The sequence below is a fragment of the Bombina bombina genome, chromosome 3 (assembly GCF_027579735.1).
Source record: "Bombina bombina isolate aBomBom1 chromosome 3, aBomBom1.pri, whole genome shotgun sequence".
Lineage (NCBI taxonomy): Eukaryota > Metazoa > Chordata > Amphibia > Anura > Bombinatoridae > Bombina > Bombina bombina.
The window spans coordinates 987,695,822-987,718,334 of NC_069501.1; the positions used below are offsets into that span (position 1 = coordinate 987,695,822).

At 39.1% G+C, this 22,513-nt stretch overlaps 1 protein-coding gene across 1 annotated transcript in view; it reads left to right on the forward strand.

The window, feature by feature from the left end:
* The window catches only part of SMARCC2 (SWI/SNF related, matrix associated, actin dependent regulator of chromatin subfamily c member 2), a 422,396-nt gene extending 401,351 nt beyond the window's left edge, over positions 1-21,045 (forward strand). The window contains 2 exon segments of the mRNA XM_053708105.1: positions 16,347-16,730; positions 19,577-21,045. Coding sequence (XP_053564080.1) covers positions 16,347-16,730; positions 19,577-19,638 — 446 coding nt within the window. The 3' untranslated portion in view covers positions 19,639-21,045.
* Positions 21,046-22,513: the final 1,468 nt, after the last annotated feature.

Consider the following 22,513-nt stretch of genomic DNA (forward strand, 5'->3'; position numbering starts at 1 on the left):
TCAATGGAACGGGGATTACACAGATTTGTCCCCCGGTTAAATCTGGACCAAGAGGCCAGAGATTCTCTTCTCTGGTGGCTATCTCGGGTCCATCTGTCCAAGGGTATGACCTTCCGCAGGTCAGATGGGACAATTGTTACAACAGATGCCAGCCTTTTAGGTTGGGATACAGTCTGGAACTCCCTGAAGGCTCAGGGATAGTGGACTCAGGAGGTGATCCTCCTCCTAATAAATATTCTGGAACTGGGAGCGATATTCCATGCTCTTCAGGCTTGGCCTCAGTTAGCAACTCTGAGGTACATCAGATTTCAGTCTGTACGACTGTGGCTTACATCAACCATCAAGGGGGAACAGAAGTTCCCTAGCGATGTTAGAAGTCTTAAAATAATTCACTGGACAGAGACTCACTCTTGTCTATCAGCTATCCATATCCCAGGTGTTGAGAACTGGGAGGCGGATTTTCTAAGTCGTCAGACTTTTCATCCGGGGAAGTGGGAATTCCCTCCGGAGGTGTTTGCACAAGATCAAGCAGGAGAGTGCTTTGGTGTTTTTGACAGCGCCTGCGTGGCCACGCAGGACCTGGTATGCAGATCTGGTGGACATATCATCCTTTCCACCATGGTCTCTGCTTCTGAGACAGGACCCTCTACCTCAGGGTCCTTTCAACCATCTAAATTTAACTTTTCTGAGATGGACTGCCTGGAGACTGAACGCTTGATGTTATCAAAGCATGGCTTCTCCGAGTCAGTCATTGATACCTTAATACAGGCATGAAAGCCTGTCACTAGGAAAATTTAACATAGATATGGCATAAATATCTTATTGGTATGAATTCCAAGGGTTACTCATGGAGTAAAGTCAGGATTCCCAGGATACTATCTTTTCTCCAAGATGATTTTTAGAAAAGGGTTGTCAGCTAGTTCCTTAAAAGGACAGATTTCTACCCTGTCTATTCTTTTGCACAAGCGTCTGGCAGATACTCCAGACGTTCAGGCATTTTGTCAGGCTCTGATTAGATCCAAGACTGTGTTTAAACCTGTTGCTCCGCCATGGAGCTTAAACCTGATTATTAAGGTTCTTCAAGGAGTTCCGTTTGAACCTCTTCATTCCATAGATATAAAACTTTTTATCTTGGAAAGTTCCTTTTTGGTAGCTATTTCCTCGACTCGTAGAGTCTCCAAGTTATCTGCTTTACAATGTGATTCTCCTTATCTGGTCCTCCGTACGCATAAGGTAATCCTGCGTATCAAACCTGGGTTTTTTACCTAAGGTGGTACCTAACAAGAGTGTTGTTCCATTCTTGTATCCTAATCCTTCTTTAAAGAAGGAACGTCTATTACACAATTGGAACGAGTTTCGTGCTTTAAAGCTTTTGCTTACAAGCTACTTCAGATTTTCATCAAACATTTACTTTGTTTGTTGTCTACTCTGGACAGAGGAGAGGTCAAAAGACTTCAGCAACCTCTCTTTCTTTTTGGTTAAAAAGCATAATTCGTTTAGCTTATGAGACTGCTGGACAGCAGCCTCCTGAAGGGATTACAGCTCATTCTACTAGAGCTGTGGCTTTCACTTGGGCCTTTTTAAAATGAGGCTTCTGTTGAACAGATTTACAAGACGGCGTCTTGGTCTGCGCTTCATACTTTGCTTCTTCGGAGGCTATTTTTGGGAGAGAGGTTTTTTTTCGTGCAGTGGTACCTTCCGTTTAAGTACCTGCCTTGTCCCTCCCTTCATCCGTGTACTTTAGCTTTGGTATTGGTATCCCATAAGTAATGGATGATCCGTGGACTGGATACACTTAACAAGAGAAAACATAATTTATGCTTACCTGATAAATTTATTTCTCTTGTAGTGTATCCAGTCCACGGCCCTCCCTGTCATTTTAAGGCAGGTAATTTTTTCATTTAAACTACAGTCACCACTGCACCCTATGGTTTTTCCTTTCTCTGCATGTTTTCGGTCGAATGACTGGTTATGGCAGTTAGGGGAGGAGCTATATAGCAGCTCTGCTGTGGGTGGACTCTTGCAACTTCCTGTTGGGAAGGAGAATATCCCATAAGTAATGGATGATCCGTGGACTGGATACACTACAAGAGAAATAAATTTATCAGGTAAGCATAAATTATGTTTTTTTCTTTTATGGTTCAGATAGAGTATGCAATTTTAACCCCTTAACGACTCATGTCGTACAGGGTACGTCTTGCACAAACTGGTCTTTAAAGATCAGCGACATACCCTGTACGAAAGCGGCTGGAAGCGATCCTGATCGCTTCCAGCCGCTTTCCGGTTATTGCAGTGATGCATCGATATCGAGGCATCCTGCAATAACACCCCTTGGACATCCGATGTAGAGAGAGCCACTCTGTGGCCCTCTCTGCACCGGACATCGATGACCGGTATCGTTGGTGTGTGGGAGCTGACGTGGGAGGCGGGTGGGCGGCCATCGATGTGCCCTATGACGTCGAGGGGGGCAGGATAGCCGGTGGCGTGCACACGGAGGCGCGAGCGTGTGCATGGGGGGCGGGCGCGTGCACAGGGTGGAAGCGGTGGGAACGGCTACACTACAGAATTTTTTTTGAATAAAAGTGGGATAGAGTGGGGTAAAATTTAATTTAAAAAAGCATCTAAGGGATCTGGGAGGGGTGGGGGGTTGGTCTTTGGGGGGGAAGCTACACTACAGAAAAAAATAAAAAAAAATCATTTTCTTAGTAAACTGGGTACTGGCAGACAGCTGCCAGTACCCAAGCTGCCTACCAATAAGGTAGAGGGGGGGGGGTAAGAGAGCTGTTTGGGGGGGATCAGGGAGGTTGGGGGCTAAGGGGGATCCTACACATCAAATGTAAATATGCTAAAACAAAATACCTTTTATTTTAGTACTGGCAGACTTTCTGACAGTACTTAAGATGGCGGGGACAATTGTGGGGTGGGGGAGGGAAGAGAGCTGTTTGGGAGGGATCAGGGGGTGTGATGCATCAGTTGGGAGGCTGATCTCTACATTAAAGCTAAAATTAACCCTGCAAGCTCCCTACAAGCTACCTAATTAACCCCTTCACTGCTAGACATAATACACGTGTGATGCGCAGCGGTATTTAGAGGCCTTCTAATTACCAAAAAGCAACGTCAAAGCCATATATGTCTGCTATTTCTGAACAAAGGGGATCCCAGAGAAGCATTCACAACCATTTGTGCCATAATTGCACAAGTTGTTTGTAAAAGATTTCAGTGAGAAACCTAAAGTTTGTGAAAAAGTGAACGTTTTTTTTTTTATTATTTGATTGCATTTGGCGGGGAAATGGTGGCATGAAATATACCAAAATGGGCCTAGATCAATACTTTGGGTTGGTTACTACACTACAAAGCCATATATGTCTGCTATGTCTGAACAAATGGGATCCCAGAGAAGTGTTTACAACCATTTATGCCATAATTGCACAAGTTGTTTGCAAATAATTTCAGTGAGAAACCTAAAGTTTGTGTAAAAAAATTTGTGAAAAAGTGAAAAAAAAAATTATTTGATCTCATTTGGCGGTGAAATGGTGGCATGAAATATACGAAAATCAATCAATACTTTGGGATGTCTTCTAAAAAAATATATATACATGTCAAGGGATATTCAGGAATTCCTGAAAGATATCAGTGTCCCAATGTAACTAGCGCTAATTTGGGGGGAAAAAGTGGTTTGGAAATAGCATAGTGCTACTTATAACCCTATGCCCTATAACTTTCAAAAAAAGCAAAGAACATGTAAACATTGGGTATTTCTAAACTCAGGACAAATTTTAGAAACTATTTAGCATGGGTGTTTTTTGGTGGTTGTAGATGAGTAACAGATTTTGGGGGTCAAAGTTAGAAAAAGTGTGTTTTTTTCCATTTTTTCCTCATATTTTATAAAAACATTTTATAGTAAATTATAAGATATGATGAAAATAATGGTATCTTTAGAAAGTCTATTTAATGGTGAGAAAAACAGTATATAATATGTGTGGGTACAGTAAATGAGTAAGCGGAAAATTACAGCTAAACACAAACACCGCAGAAATGTAAAAATAGCCCTGGTCCTTAAGGGAAAGAAATTGAAAAATGGCCTTGTCCTTAAGGGGTTAAGCAACTTTCTAATTTACTCCTATTATCAATTTTTCTTCATTCTCTTGGTATCTTTATTTGAAAAAGCAGGAATGAAAACTTAGGAGCCGGCCCATTTGTTGTTCAGCACCCTGGATAACGCTTGCTGATTGGTGACTACATCTAGACACCAATCTGCAAGCTGTACCAAAGTGCTGAACCAAAAATGGGCCGGCTCCTAAGCTTTCATTCCTGCTTTTCAAATAAAGATACCAAAAATAATTGATAATAGGAGTAAATTAGAAAGTTGCTTAAAATTGCATGCTCTATCTGAATCATGAACGAACAAAAAACATAATTTATGTAAGAACTTACCTGATAAATTAATTTATTTCATATTGGCAAGAGTCCATGAGCTAGTGACATATGGGATATACAATCCTACCAGGAGGGGCAAAGTTTCCCAACCTCAAAATGCCTATAATTACACCCCTCACCACACCCACAATTCAGTTTAACGAATAGCCAAGCAGTGGGGTGATAAAGAAAGGAGTAGAAAGCATCAACAATGGAAATTTGGAAATAATTGTGCTTTATACAAAAAATCATAACCACCATAAAAAGGGTGGGCCTCATGGACTCTTGCCAATATGAAAGAAATGAATTTATCAGGTAAGTTCTTACATAAATTATGTTTTCTTTCATGTAATTGGCAAGAGTCCATGAGCTAGTGACATATCAATACCCAAAGATGTGGAGTCTTCCACTCAAGAGTCACTAGAGAGGGAGGGAATACAACAAAAAACAGCCATATTCCGCTGAGAAAATAATCCACAACCCAAAAATAAGTTATTTTCACTTTTGAAAGAAAAAAACTTAAATCAAAAAGCAGAAGAATCAAACTGAAACAGCTGCCTGAAGAACTTTTCTACCAAAAACTGCTTCCGAAGAAGCAAATACATCAAAATGGTAGAATTTAGTAAATGTATGCAAAGAGGACCAAGTGGCTGCTTTGCAAATCTGATCAACTGAAGCTTCATTCTTAAAAGCCCATGAAGTAGAGACTGATCTAGTAGAATGAGCTGTAATTCTCTGAGGCGGGGTTTGACCCGACTCCAAATAAGCTTGATGAATCAAAAGTTTCAACCAAGAAGCCAAGGAAATAGCAGAAGCTTTCTGACCTTTCCTAGGACCAGAAAATAAAACAAATAGACTAGAAGTCTTCCTGAAATTTTTAGTAGCTTCCACATAATATTTCAAAGCTCTTACCACATCCAAAGAATGTAAGGATCTCTCCAAAGAATTATTTGGATTAGGACATAAAGAAGGGACAACAATTTCTCTACTAATGTTGTTAGAATTCACAACCTTAGGTAAAAATTGAAAAGAAATCCGCAAAACTGCCTTATCCTGATGAAAAATCAGAAAAGGAGACTCACAAGAAAGAGCAGATAGCTCAGAAACTCTTCTAGCAGAAGAGATAGCCAAAAGAAACAACACTTTCCAAGAAAGTAGTTTAATGTCCAAAGAATGCATAGGTTCAAATGGAGGAGCCTGTAAAGCCCTCAGAACCAAATTAAGACTCCAAGGAGGAGAAATTGACTTAATGACAGGCTTAATACGAACTAAAGCCTGTACAAAACAGTGTACATCAGGAAGTATAGCAATTTTTCTGTGAAATAAAACAGAAAGAGCAGAGATTTGTCCTTTCAAGGAACTTGCAGGCAAACCCTTATCCAAACCATCCTGAAGAAACTGAAAAATTCTAGGAATTCTAAAAGAATGCCAGGAGAAATTATGAGAAGAACACCATGAAATGTAAGTCTTCCAAACTCTATAATAAATCTTTCTAGAGACAGATTTACAAGCTTGTAACATAGTATTAATCACTGAATCAGAGAAACCTCTATGACTTAGAACTAAGCGTTCAATTTCCATACCTTCAAATTTAATGATTTGAGATCCTGATGGAAAAACGGACCTTGAGATAGTAGGTCCGGCCGTAACGGAAGTGGCCAAGGCGGCAACTAGACATCCGAACCAGATCCGCATACCAAAACCTGTGTGGCCATGCTGGAGCCACCAGCAACACAAAAGACTGTTCCATGATGATTTTGGAGATCACTCTTGGAAGGAGAACTAGAGGCGGGAAGATGTAAGCAGGTTGATAACACCAAGGAAGTGTCAGCGCATCCACTGCTTCCGCCTGAACATCCCTGGACCTGGACAGGTATCTGGGAAGTTTCTTGTTTAGATGAGAGGCCATGAGATTTATCTCTGGAAGCCCCCACATCTGAACAATCTGAGAAAACACATCTGGATGGAGAGACCACTCCCCTGGATGTAAAGTCTGGCGGCTGAGATAATCCGCCTCCCAATTGTCTACACCTGCGATATGCACCGCAGAGATTAGACAGGAGCTGGATTCCGTCCAAGCAAGTATCCGAGATACTTCTTTCATAGCTTGGGGACTGTGAGTCCCACCCTGATGATTGACATAAGCCACAGTTGTGATATTGTCTGTCTGAAAACAAATGAACGGTTCTCTCTTTAGTAGAGGCCAGAACTGAAGAGCCCTGAGAATTGCATGGAGTTCTAAAATATTTATTGGTTATCTCGCCTCTTGAGATTTCCAAACCCCTTGTGCTGTCAGAGACCCCCAAACAGCTCCCCAACCTGAAAGACTCGCATCTGTTGTGATCACAGTCCAGGTTGGGCGAACAAAAGAAGCCCCTTGAACCAAACGATGGTGATCTATCCACCATGTCAGAGAGTGTCGTACATTGGGATTCAAGGATATTAATTGTGATATCTTTGTATAATCCCTGCACCATTGATTCAGCATACAAAGCTGTAGAGGTCTCATGTGAAAACGAGCAAAGGGGATTGCGTCCGATGCTGCAGTCATGAGACCTAAAACTTCCATGCACATAGCCACTGAAGGGAATGACTGAGACTGAAGGAGCCGACATGCTGCGACCAATCTTAAACGTCTCTTGTCTGTTAGAAACAGAGTCATGGACACTGAATCTATCTGGAAGCCTAAAAAGGTGACCCTTGTCTGAGGAATCAAGAAACTTTTTGGTAAATTGATCCTCCAACCATGTTTCCGAAGAAACAACACTAGTTGATTCGTGTGAGATTCTGCAGTATGTAAAGACTGAGCTAGTACCAAGATATCGTCCAAATAAGGAAACACTGCAATACCCTGTTCTCTGATTACAGATAGTAGGGCACCCAGAACCTTTGAAAAGATTCTTGGAGCTGTTGCTAGGCCAAATGGAAGAGCAACAAATTGGTAATGCTTGTCTAGAAAAGAGAATCTCAGAAACTGATAGTGTTCTGGATGAATCAGAATATGAAGGTATGCATCCTGCAAGTCTATTGTGGACATATAATGTCCTTGCTGAACAAAAGGCAGAATAGTCCTTATAGTCACCATCTTGAAAGTTGGTACTCTTACATAACGATTCAAAATTTTCAGATCCAGAACTGGTCTGAACAAATTTTCTTTCTTTGGTACAATGAATAGGTTTGAATAAAACCCCAAACCTTGTTCCTGAGGAGGAACTGGCATGATTACCCCTGAAGACTCCAGGTCTGAAACACACTTCAGAAAAGCCTGAGCTTTTACTGGATTTACAGGAATGTGTGAGAGAAAAAATCTTCTCACAGGAGGTCTTACTTTGAATCCTATTCGATACCCTTGAGAGACAATGCTCTGAATCCAATGATTTTGGACAGATTTTATCCAAAAATCCTTGAAAAACCTTAATCTGCCCCCTACCAGCTGAGCTGGAATGAGGGCCGCACCTTCATGCGGACTTAGGGGCAGACTTTGGTTTCCTAAATGGCTTGGATTTATTCCAATTTGAGGAAGGCTTCCAACTGGAAGCAGATTCCTTGGGAGGAGGATTGAGTTTTTGTTCCTTATTCTGACGAAAGGAACGAAAACGATTAGAAGCCTTAGATTTACCCTTAGGTTTTTTTATCCTGAGGCAAAAAAACTCCTTTTCCTCCAGTGATAGTTGAAATAATAGAATCCAACTGAGAACCAAATAAATTATTACCTTGGAAAGAAAGAGATAGTAATCTAGATTTAGATGTCATATCAGCATTCCAAGATTTAAACCACAAAGCTCTTCTAGCTAATACAGCTAAAGACATGGATCTAACATCAATTTTGATAATATCAAAAATGGCATCACAAATAAAATGATTAGCATGTTGCAGTAGGCGAACAATGCTAGATATGTCAGAATCCAATTCATGTTGCGCTAAATTTTCCAACCAGAAAGTTGATGCAGCCGCAACATCACCCAAAGAAATAGCAGGTCTGAGAAGATGACCTGAATATAAATAGGCCTTCCTTAGATAAGATTCAAGCTTCCTATCTAAAGGATCCTTAAAGGAAGTGCTATCTTCCATAGGAATAGTGGTACGTTTAGCAAGAGTAGAAATAGCCCCATCAACTTTGGGGATCTTTTCCCAAAACTCTATAGATTTTGCTGGTAAAGGATACAATCTCTTAAACCTTGAAGAAGGAATAAAGGAAGTACCTGGCGTATTCCATTCCCTAGAAATCATATCAGAAATAGCCTCAGGAATGGGAAAAACACCTGGAGAAACCACAGGAGGTTTAAAAACAGCATTTAAACGTTTATTAGACTGAACGTCAATAGTACTGGTTACCTTAATATCCAAAGTAATTAACACTTCTTTTAATAAAGAACGCATATACTCTATTTTAAATAAATAAGTAGATTTGTCAGTGTCAATATCTGAGGAAGGATCTTCTGTTTCAGATAGATCCTCATCAGAAGAGGATGAATTATTATGTTGTTGGTCATTTGAAATTTCATCAGCTAAATGAGAAGTTTTAAAAGACCTTTTACGTTTATTAGAAGGTGGAAATGCAGACAAAGCCTTCATAATAGATTCAGAAACAAATTCTTTAAAATTTACAGGTATATCATGCACATTAGAAGTTGAAGGAACTGCAACTGGCAATGTACTATTACTGATAGAAACACTATCTGCATGTAAAAGTTTATCATGACAACTATTACAAATGACATTCGGTGGAATAATTTCTACAATTTTACAACAAATGCACTTAACTTTGGTAGAACCGATGTCAGGCAGCAATGTTCCAGCAGAAACTTCAGAGACAGGATCAGATTGGGACATCTTGCTCAATGTAAGAGAAAAAACAACATATAAAGCAAAATTATCTATTTCCTTAAACGACAGTTTCAGGAATGGGAAAAAATGCAAAAGCATAGGCCTCTTGATAGAAAAGGAAGCAGGAGGCAAACAACAATGGGGTATTGAAATAATGAAGAAAAATTGGCGCCAAGTATGACGCACAACGTAACGTAAACCTTTTTGGCGCCAAAAATGACTGGAAATGACACACTTGCGTCACTAATGACGCCGCCGTGTGAAAGGTCTCGAAGTCACAAATGACGCCGGAAATGACGAAGTTGCGTCAAAAACGTAATTTCCCGCGCCAAAAAAGTTCGCGCCAAAAATTACGCAATAAAGTCTAACATTTGACGCACCCGCGGGCCTAATACCCGCAAATGCAAAAGTAGTCAAATTGAAAAACACTAAACCCCAGGTAAGAAACAAATTTCTTAAAGTGTTTATATTCCCAAATATGAAACTGACAGTCTGCAGAAGGAAATACATGAACCTGACTCATGGCAAATATAAGTACAATACATATATTTAGAACTTTATATAATTTGCTTAAAGTGCCAAACCATAGCTGAGAGTGTCTTAAGTAAATGAAAACATACTTACCAAAAGACACCCATCCACATATAGCAGATAGCCAAACCAGTACTAAAACAGTTCTTTAGTAGAGGTAATGGTAAATTTGAAAGTATATCGTCGATCTGAAAAGGGAGGTAGGAGATGAATCTCTACGACCGATAACAGAGAACCCATGAAAAAGACCCCCGTTAGGGAAATCATCGTATTCAATAGGTGATACTCCCTTCACGTCCCTCTGACATTCGCTGTACTGTGAGAGGAATTGGGCTTCAACAGTGCTGAGAAGCGCATATCAACGTAGAAATCTTAGCACAAACTTACTTCACCACCTCCATAGGAGGCAACGTTTGTAAAAACTGAATTGTGGGTGTGGCGAGGGGTGTATTTATAGGCATTTTGAGGTTGGGAAACTTTGCCCCTCCTGGTAGGATTGTATATCCCATACGTCACTAGCTCATGGACTCTTGCCAATTACATGAAAGAAATGGGTTTAGTGTCCCTTTTAAAATTGCATATCTCTATCTGAATCATGAAAGAAAAAAATTGGGTTTAGTGTCACTTTTAAAATTTGATGCTCTATTTGAATCAAGAAAGAAGAAACTTTGTGGCTACATGATATATAGTCCTTCTGGCACCCCTTTGTTTTTGTCACTTTTTTTCTTTCTATCTTGAAAAAAGCGCCTGTGCAGAAGAAGGTTATAGACACCGAAGATGATTTGATTATTTTGTGCGCCTGATGAAAGTGCAGTTGTAAGAGCTGAGAAACATGAAGCTTTTATTCAAAAACAAAGCATGTGTACTGGAATTGGTGATATGGGTATGCAGTACATCTGCAACATTGAGTATTTGAGCTCTTGAGACTGGAACAGGGCATGCATTTCATCTGAGAAAGTTATTAATAATATAATGTTTAAATTCAACACACTAAGTGCAGTAACAATTGTAGCATCCCCAGATGTTGCAGTGTTGGCATACCGGGTAAGTCCTCAGCTCCTCAAGTGGAAAATAAATGTACAAATAGGTAGTAGACAGTGAGGTCCCCCAGATTCTCTTATTAACCCCTTAATGACCGGACCATTTTTCAATTTTCTTACCCTTAATGACAATGGCTATTTTTACATTTCTGCAGTGTTTGTGTTTAGCTGTAATTTTCCTCTTACTCATTTACTGTACCCACACATATTATATACCGTTTTTCTCGCCATTAAATGGACTTTCTAAAGATACCATTATTTTCATCATATCTTATAATTTACTAAAAAAAAAAAAAAAAATATGAGGAAAAAATGGAAAAAAACACACTTTTTCTAACTTTGACCCCCAAAATCTGTTACACGTCTACAATCACCAAAAAACACCCATGCTAAATAGTTTCTAAATTTTGTCCTGAGTTTAGAAATACCCAATGTTTACATGTTCTTAGCTTTTTTTGCAAGTTATAGGGCCATAAATACAAGTAGCACTTCGCTATTTCCAAACCACTTTTTTTCAAAATTAGCGCTAGTTACATTGGAACCCTGATATCTGTCAGGAATACCTGAATATCCCTTGACATGTATATATTTTTTGTTAGAAGACAACCCAAAGTATTGATCTAGGCACATTTTGGTATATTTTATTCCACCATTTCACCGCCAAATGCGAGCAAATAAAAAAAAAACTTTACATTTTTCACAATTTTAGGTTTCTCACTGAAATTATTTACAAACAGCTTGTGCTATTATGGCACAAATTGTTGTAAAAGCTTCTTTGGGATCCCCTTTGTTCAGAAATAGCAGACTTATATGGCTTTGGCATTGCTTTTTTGTAATTAGAAGGCCGCTAAATGCTGCTGCGCACCACACGTAAATTATGCCCAGCAGTGAAGGGGTTAATTAGGTAGGTTGTAGGGAGCTTGCAGGGTTAATTTTAGCTTTAGGGTAGAGATCAGCCTCCCACCTGACACATCCCACCCCCTGATCCCTCCCAAACAGCTCTCTTCCCTCCCCCACCCCACAAATGTCCCCGCCATCTTAAGTACTGGCAGAAAGTCTGCCAGTACTAAATAAAAGGAGTTTTTTTTTTTTTTTTTATAAAAAAAATAAAATATTTTAGCTGTGATGGACTCCTGCCTTAGCCCCAACCACCATGATCCCCCCCCCCCCCCCCCCCAGCTCTCTAACCCTCTCCCCTATCTAATTGCGGCCATCTTGGGTACTGGCAGCTGTCTGCCAGTACCCAATTTGCACAAAAACAAAAGTATTTTTTTCTTTTTTGGGGGGTTTTCTGTAGTGTAGCAGCCCCCCACAATACCCCTACCCCCCCTCCCCCTCCCAGATCCTTTTATATGATTTAAAAAAATAAATCTTTCCCCCCCCCCCTCTTCCCTCATTGGTGTCAGTGGCCAGCTAATGCGCGCGCACGCGCGCCCCCGCACGCTCCCGGCACCCGGCGTGCACATTGCACTTCTAGGAACCGGATGCCGGGTAGCGATGGGCCGCCCACCCACCTCCCTGTTGCGCTCCCACCCACCAACGAACTACCGGTGCAGAGAGGGCCACAGAGTGGCCCTCTCTGCATCGGAGTCTTCTAAAAAGGTATTGCAGGATGCCTCCATATGGAGGCATCACTGCAATACCCTGAGAGCTGCTGGAAGCGATTGCGATCGCTTCCAGCACTCTCCTAGACAACTGACGTACCAGGTACGTCCATTGTCATTAACTACTTGTTAATGCATGACGTACCTGGTACGTCAGTTGTCATTAAGGGGTTAAACAGAATAAGTATACCAGGTATCTGCAGCCAATATACTGTTACACTGAGAAATTTACACATCAAGAAAAGGAGTATGAAACTTTAAATACTGTGACGGCAGATTAAAAATACTACTTTTAGGAGGTGGAGCTAACTCTCGAGCAGAACGGTCGCACATCACAACAGCTCCGGCTATATTATCTATAAAAATTAAGCTTGGCAACCGTTCTAGCCCAAATACTTCAGCACTACTGAAAATTGGGAAGCCCAGATAACCTAACTATCTAAATACAAAGTGTGTGACAATAGATGGACAACACTTCAATGTCTAAACACCTCTATCCTACCGACTAGGATTTCTGAGAGTGGCCATTTGCTGGCCGACGTGGAAACTGACGGGCGGAACGAGACCGCCTAACGGCCAACTTGCTACCTTCCATAGAGTCACTTAATCGTCTCCCAGCGGAGTGGCATTGCTGTTGGGATTCTGAACATGGGGACCAGAATTGATTCGCTATTTACCAGCTTAAGCTCCCAATTGGCAGACCATTTCAGGAGTCTTATCAAGGAGATAGAAACTGCATCCGCTCCTGCCCTTGCTACTACTACAAGCGCTGATCTCACGCAGGTAACCCAAGAGCAGCTCAATATACCGGTGGCTCGTATGTCAGAATGCTCTTGTACCTTTGGAGCTCTGGATAGTACCCACATCGGGCTAACAGCTGATCATCAAATTACAAGCTGTTCTGAGACCGGAAGATTTCTACACTAACCCCCCCCCACATTGACCGGATGACTCCATATGATCCTGCAGCTACGCAAGACAAACTTACCCGAGAGCAACGGACTGTCTACCCCAATGGCCGAGTTGATTTCCATTCTTCAAGTCCCCATGCTGACTACTTGGTCACAGGATAACATGTCTGGCGAGGTGGGTGTCAAGTTTCTGAAGAGCAATGGATGTGGTGGGTTATTCCGCTGCCTCAGTGTGATGTGTACTGGCAGTTCAGGGGTGAATCTCACCACCCCAGATCTACAGAGCAAATACGATGCTCAGACTGATTGTCTTAGTCTTCTGAAAGGACATTCTCGTAAGACCGGAGTGAGATACGAACTTAAGATCGGAGTTGGCTAATACCCGGTCATACTCACGACCCCAACAAACGGACCCAAATTGTTCAGATTTCTCATAGAACTTTCACCGCTGATTTGTTGGAGGACTCATCAAAACTGTCTCTTTGTTTTTCTTATAGTATTAATATGCAGGTATATTTATATGATGCTAACTAGCTGAACTATATATGCCAGTAACTTAATTCCTAAAACTTCACTATGCTATGGTATTAAGTACAATACTTAAAAAATGCCCAAAATGTCGTCAAAATATATAACTAGTAAACTAATATTCCTTTATACCTCATACTTTGCTGCTCACCATATAGAGAACTGGGTCTTAATACTCTGTTAACAAGGCTATAGATTTTAAATGTTTTGCGTTATGTGAGTTCCTTAAACAGAAATATAAAATTATATTTCTAAACATGATTTCATAAGCTTACACTATAGTACTATATCAGGTAAGGTCTTGTATTTTGCAGGGAAACGATCTCTCCCTATGGGAATGGGGGCATTGTCTAGTCGCTACATCATCATAGCGCTGAGGGTCCAAAAATCCCATGCATAGGGGTGCAGGCCCACACATGGCCGGTGATTTGAGTGATCAAAATGTACGGTTCAATACAGCTAGGTAGCATAGGGGGGTTGTATTAGCTCCTTACTGACATAAGCTGACTTATGATGCAGGGAGTTGTTTATTACATGCAAGGTTATATAGGCTATAGGATAAGCTTTGTTTGCCTCCTACACTCTCTCACAGGATCTGCGGTGCTCAGTATTAGGTATTAATGGTATTTATGTAGTATAGATGCTTCTGACCAACATGAGTTACCCTTTGATTTAACTTACATGATCCTAGCCCTATATAATTTAAATTCTATATCTCGTAAACACTAGTACTGTTATCTACTCATGCCCATGGGTTAGGTTAAATATTGGTATGCATAGAAGACCTCCTGAGATGTAGAAAATGCATTGTTAGACCGCTCTCAGTACTCACCTTCTTAAAGCTCTCCTTTTAACTATATTTATGTTTATTGATAAAGCCCCTAGTTAACTTTTATTGTTTTTTTTAGAGTTATGGTTTTCCTGATGTAGTACCACTGTCTCTCTTGTTTGGTGGCACTAATTTAATTTATGCAAATCGTGTGCTGTTTGCCACCAGGACAACATACTAGGGCTTCACTATAAAACACAGCCAAAATAATATTTGGGATGGTACCCATACATTTCATAGCCCCAGGTCTTAGACATTTACTAATAACCGCACACCTAACCCATAATATACATGTGCACATATAAACCCAGAGATACACAAATGTCTAAATGCAGAGGGCTCGTGATAGTGTCTATTAGAGCCACTTGATTATATTTAGTTAGATGCCTAGCATTAGTGGTCTCCCTATACATATAGGGTTAGCATCCATTATTTTTGTTCTTCTCTTGTCTGTAACATATTGTATTCTGACTAGCTAAAAGCACTTAATACTTGTTTTTTTTGTTCCTGACTAACCTGGATGTTTTTGTATTTGAGCTGGTTATCTCTATTTTCAAGAACAGTACAATTTTGATCTCCTGTAGCTTAATAATTAATCTCCTCTTGCTTGAACTTGGAGACATGTGTCCTCACTTCTCCTTAGTGGATAGAGGGATTGGAAAATACATAGTAACCAGTAACAATGATTATCAGACTTGTCTGCATACTTGAATAGTTGGTTTGTGAGCCCCAACATAGATTGCACTGACCTAGCGGCCACGATAGCAGCTTGTACCCCGATCTCATCTAGTCCCCTCATAGAGGTACATAAGATAGCATAATATAGCAGACTATAGCTGACCAACAATATATTGTATAATGTGGTATAAATCAAAACATATCTTAGCTTTCCCCTTCTGTACATTGTGTAGATAGGAGATATCCTAACTTGCTTTGTATTCAAAAGTTTAGAGGCCCAAAAAGTATTTACCAGTCTGGCAACCTAATTGGCTCCCCTCCCCATTTTCTCCCTTTTCCCTCTCACCTCATCTAAAGCGGCTTTTGCCCGTTGATTTTCCCTTCCCCAAAAACTAAGAAGCCAACCCCCCAGCCCCATTCTATTTAGAATAGATAAACCAATGTATATTCTCTAAGGCAATGCGGGGACCATTCCTCTTCTTCATATAATATAAAACTGAGGTAACATTATACCATACACGAAACTCCTATGGACATACTAGTTCCACTTACTATGGACTACCATTCCCACTTACTAGCTCCATGTTATAGATTCTTTTGCCCTTTTACAAACTGGTGAAATAATAAACTAGGCTATATACTATAAAGATATTGGTTCAACACTTTTCCTGCGATTTACAGAATTTATGTCTTGAGCTATTACCACTCTGTTTTATTGCCCTTTTTGTACGCTAAGAATGTATGTCTCATTACAATGTTGTTATTGTTCATGGGTGAATCTTATATGTAATGTCTTTTACAACCTCAATAAAAAATTTATCTTTAAAAAAAAAAAATACTACTTTTATATTATTTTCCTTTAAATTAATGTTTTAGACACATTGAATGTATAACTAAATTTTATTGACATGGAGGTGGGATAAAGTTTACAAATCACTGATATATAATGAATTGTTTTATCTTTGCTTCTCATTTTATATAGGTTCCAGTGCATTCACAGGTCAAGCGGCTTCTAACCCATTGATCTCATCAGCAGTACCGGTTCCTGCTCAGCCGCCGGTGCCTGGTAATCAGCATCCCAGCATGCCTCTACCTACCCCATTTAATCTGGGTAGTGAATTAGTTGACTCCATTCATCAAAGTCCGCCAACTAACCCATACACTGCTCATCATTCCATGCATGGCACCTTTCCCCCTGCTGCATGTCGGGTCGGTGGGGCACCCCCAGCCTTACATAACCCTGCCATTACCGTATCCTCAGTGCCACCTAACTTGCCGTCCCCCTTGGGTTCAGCTGCCTCTCACAGTCCCGCCATCGTAGCTGCAATGCAGGGAGGGGCTGCCATCACCACCAGTCCTGTACCAGGTGAGCTCACGGAGAGGTGCTTTTGTGAGTTTAGATAAATTGTTATAATCATTTTAAGGTAATAAGAATGGTGTGATTTGTATATGTTTTGGGACTGAAATTTGGGATTTCAGATAATTTGCTGACAAACAAATATGCTGCATAAAAAAAACAAGAGGTAAGATCTAATAAATATTATATCTAAAAATATTGTTAGGGAAACATTGGGTTATGTTAATTACGCTTCAGGATCTAATGGTTTATGATATGTAACAAATAATTATTCCACATTTGTTTTTAAATAGGCAGCTTGTTGAATATAAAATTTGTGCTCACATTGTTTAAAGGGACGGGAAGCAATGAATAACGTTCACTTTATATGTGAAGAGTATTCAATACTTATGTATTTATTAATGAATGATATAGCTGTGTGATTTAAAAATGCTCCCAGTAGAAGGCTTCTCTGGCGGCCCCAAGGTAGATCTTTTATTTATTTATTTTTTCCTTAAAATCTGTTGCGGGTAGTATAGCCATTGAGATAACTATTCCGCATTCCATTACGTCATCCTTCTGAAGCGTGGTTCTTGAGTCAGTCTGTCTGCCCAGCTTCCTGGGTCAAACGTCCTGTGCGCAGTGGTGTCCCTCAAGTCTGCAATTCCTTCTGTACTGTGGATCATGACGCACACGTAGAATGAGAAGGGAAAGCATGTTACATAGGTTGTACTGCTAGCTTGGGGGCAGCCGGAGGATCCGTTTAGGGGATCTTTTTCACCTAGCTATAACATTCTTGCATTTATACATGGCATCAGTATTGTACACACTTTCTATATAAAGTGAACTTTTGTCTGTTATGAGAAAAAAAAGTTTATTATCTGTTACAGTTTACGCTGGGTATCATGTCTCTTAAAAATAAATAGGTACTACTAAAGCAACTTGAGTATTCTGCTGATCCTATATTATTTGAAACAAATGAATGTTTTCTGTTTTGGGTTTGTAAACTGAATTAAATGATGTTGATTTGCTCCACTATGGGTTTACTTGCAGGCGTAACATTAAAAAAAAATTCAACCCCAGAACGAGCAACATCAAACATCAAACATACATTGCCTTTGTGTGCCTTGAACATGTTACAAACTAAAAACATTATGAGATCATGTATCAAGTCGTTACATTGTTATTGCTGTCTTAACTGCAGGATTTTCTAATATCAGGAAAGCTGGACCCCTAGATTTTTAGCCGCATATGGAAACTGAAATGAAAATGTTTGGTTTAGTAATATGTCATTTATAAACTGCTACTGGAAATCAAGAATCTGCTCTGAAAATAATAAGATCTATGCTGAATTTGCTACATAAATATGTAGGTTATTTCCCTATGTGGCACTAGAGGGAGCTGTAACCATAAGTCTTTGTTTTTTCCACCCCTCCTTTTCTCTATCCCCTCCAGTGATAGTGCCCCTATGTTGTTATTGTGTTTGGTTCCTGGCACAGTGTTTTATGCAATAAAGATACACATATGATATACCTACTGGGACTCCCCCTCCCCGCCACATCTTTTTCTTATTTTCATCATGGTGTATTGCGCATTCACTTTTTCCTTTCAGACTTTTAATCTGTGTGGATATACTATATTGTGCCATTCATGTGCCCTTTTTGTTCTCACATTGCATTTTATTTTTTAACTTAATCTATTATTTTCATGCATATTTCTCAACATTTGTCTTATTTTTTGCGTCTTTGCCTAGTCTGCAATAGCTATACTTTTGTTTGTTTTTTTGTATTTTTTTTGTTAAAAATATGAGTTAGACATGTTCTATTTTTTTTAACCAAAAAAATGACATTAAACGTATAGCCTGCTTATGTATTTGTTACTTACAAGTGCTACATAATGAACAAAAAAATCTAAAAAAACTTCTTACAGTGCTCCACATCATTTTTATTTATTTTTTTATGGACCCTGGGTGCTGCCATCAACTTTATAAGTAATTGTTCATTTGCTGCTCTTCTGAATACTGTTGAGGTGCAAACAATGGTGGGTGCATTCACTTGCAGGGAAGGCCCTGTATATTTATAAGCCAGATAGACAAGAGCAACTATCCCAGAAGGGTTGGGGCACAAATTTAAAAAAAAAAAAAAAAGATGTACAACAGACAGGAGATTCCTTTTTGAACATATATGTCTGCACCTTTATACACTTAAAGGGACATGAAACCCATATTTTTCTTTTATCATTCAGATAGAACATATATTTTTAAAATGTACTTCTATTATCAATTTTGCTTTATTCTATTGATATTCTTTATTGAATGAGGAGCAAGCCACTACTGGGAGCTTAGCTGAACTCATCAGTAAGCCTGTCACAATAGACATATATGTGCAGCCACCAATCAGCAGCTATCTCCCAGCTCCTGAGCCTACCTAGCTAATCCTTTTCAGCAAAAGATACCAAGAGAGCTAAGCAAGTTAGATAATAGAATTAAATTGGAAAGTTGTTTGCTGTATCTGAATAATGAAAGAAAAAATGTGGGTTCCCTTTAATTAAAGCACTGATCATTTAACATTTGTTTAAAGCACAGTATATTTGTAACATGTATTCAAGTTTCTTGTTGTCCCTGTGGTCCCTCAGGTAACAAGTTTGGGGTTATCCTTGGCATTGATAGTAATCTCCCTCCAAGGCTATGGTTTGAACCCTATGAGGAACAGTATATTAATATTTATTTAGCTATTTTCATACTTGTTTTGTATTTGACTTGAGCTGGTAAAGTATAAAATAAGTTTAAATTATCCTTCTACACTCTCTAATATTCTTAACTGTTTAGCAGATAATTGGTCAATATGATGTAATCTAGTTTATTTTTCTTGTTTCAGAACCCGTCACTCCTCTGCCTCCAGACACCGTGGGGAACACAGTTGGTCCAGTGCAACCGTAAAAACAAACAAAAGAATGTTTCTAATTTGGGATAAAGAGGTGAAAGGGAGAAGCAAGAAAATGCTTTGAATTCTCTTAATTGCCTCTCTGACTCTTGGACCATTTAAAGAACCACATGCCCATACTCCCACAAGGGACTAGATGCCCTTTATGTCATGACGTGTCAACATTTCATCAATATACATGAAGAGGGGTGTTGGTGTAAACTGCAAATATATTTAATGTGCGATAAAGAACAAAAACGTCCCTGACAAATACAATCTGCTGCTTGAGTGCTCCTCAGACACACTGTCTTACAAAGACTGAGCTCTTGTCTGCAATAATCCATAAGGGTCAATAAGGATATCATTTTTAGACATCCTGGTCTGGAATCAAACGGATATGGTAGCAGGGAATCTGATCCAGATATATACCCCTGATGACTATACATAAGAGCTTACAAGAGAATTCTCATCTTATCTCCCCTGCAAAGGAGCCCATAGCAGAATGCACCACTGATTTTCTTCCCTTACAGTGACTGAAAGTCTTCACAAAAGAAACAAAAATGGTTACTCATGTTTGATGAGCCTGCCCTAGCCCCTTTAACTGTCTTATGAATTTGCCATATGTAGCAAATTAAGAGTGGCAGTAAAAGGGGTTACAGATACCTGGTTGCATCTAAAACCTTGCAGGGTAACTAAAAAAAATGCTATTATTTGATATCCTTTATCCCAATATCAGCACTGTCATTTGTGACTATGGTCATTATTGCAAACCATTTAAAGGGGTCGTTTTCCCCTTCCACATAGTGTTACCCATAATGACAGAAGTGAATGCCTACTGCACTTCTACTGGGTTTATGTTTCCTATGAATGTTGTATGCTATGAGAGGTTTGTGTCTTTGTTACTTTGTAAAGAGCGAGAAATGTGTGCTACTGTTCAAAAATAACAAAAAGAAGAAAAAAATGGGTTGAGTGTTACGTTTCCTTGTGGGTGTTATGTGACTGCTTAATATCTCTACGGAAGGATGGGAATCAGAGCATCTGAATCTATAGTGCACTATTTGACCCATTAGTAAAATATTTTATCTTGTACCTATATAAAACTTTTTTATTTTTTAATCGTATTTTAAATATTTTGGGACAGAGATGGGAGAATAGAGGTTCAAAAGTTCAGTGCACTTTAAAGAAGGTGGATTGGTGCATTTCAGCAGCTTTTGAGGGGAGGTATGCACCTGTCAACTCATTTGCGCCAGTGGGGATTGGTTGTAAGATGCTGGAATTTTCAACTAAATTAGTCCCCTTCCCCCTTTCTGGACTCTACCACCTGTGTGGTGTACTGACCCCATCTGTTCATGTTACCTGTACCTTATTCAGTGTCTGTGCATCTTACAATTCCCCATCGAGGGGCATTAAAAAAAATAATTCTGCTCATGTTCCATGATTGTTAAAAAATATTTTGTATATACAGACACAATATTAAGAAGGAAGGAGAAAGATCAAACACTAGACAAGAGCAGTGTATTTATTGCATCACTGATACCCTGTGTGTTTACTTTATGTGTGTGTATAATAGCTAAAACAGGTGGGTATGTGCACTCACAACTACACAGGGTGCTAAGCAAAAGCATAAACAATACCAAACAAGGGACTTGAAAACCCCACAATACATAATAAGTTAAACTATTAGATAATCTAGAGTCCCTTCTTTGTGTGTGTGTGTATATGTGTGTGTGTGTGTATATATATATATATATATATATATATATATATATATATATATATATATATATATATATATAGTATATATATTGTATATGTGCATAGATACAGACATACAAGCTGTTGTCTCACACCAATAGGTCTCTGACTTTCCTTTTCACACTAATAGGTATTGGACATATAATATATATATATATATATATATATATATATATATATATATATATAATATATATATGTGCAGCCTTCCACAGTAAATATATTAATAACTCTGCACATAATAGAGACAGATTCAAATAAATGAACATCTTAAAAATAATGGTTTTCTTTAAATCATAATTTTGTATGTCTGATTATCTGAATTTTTGTCTACACCAGATGAAGAGCCACTTTGCAATTAATTTTTCACTTGAAGGGCCAGTGAACAATTTTTTTTTTATTCTATGAAAACAAATTAAAATATACTTTTTTTCTGTATACAAACTTCAAATGAGCAAATATTCAAGAAGAGAAATGCCACAAACATAGAAAACTATACATTAGACCCTCAAAGACAAACTAAAAATAAGTCCACATATGCGTTGTAGATGGGGAAATGTAGATGATTTATGTAGGATGGAAGAGCGGAGGAAACGGTAACAGAAGCCATGTGTGGCCCTTGGGCCTTAGGTTGGACAAGCATATACTAGTGTAATGTATTGTACAAATTTTTAATTCCTTTTAGCCCCAGTTTTTACAGCGTATTATTAAAATCGTATGTCTAGAGTATTCTACGATTTTGTGTATTGTAGTCAATATACCCTTCCATTTTTGTCAACTATCCATAGCGTTGCTGAAAAACTTATCCAAGACCTTAAAAGGACAAGCTAAGATAACATATATACCCACAGGTGCTTTAAAAGTCTATGCTAGCTTCACTTTCTAAATTAGCATTTGTAAAGGAAGTTGTATTTGTGGAATGCATTACTGGAGAATGTCAGCTCCCTGTGCCCTAAATTGGCGAGTCCCTGAAAAAAAAGAATTCATTTATTGTCAGACATATGTAGCTCGTAGCAGAGGCTGTTGTTATGCTGTGCACACTATTGAGACAGGAAACCAGTATTCATTTTAGTAGAAGTTGAGATGGGGTCCACATCATTTTGTTTGATTGGAATTTAGTTACAGGATATAAGCAAA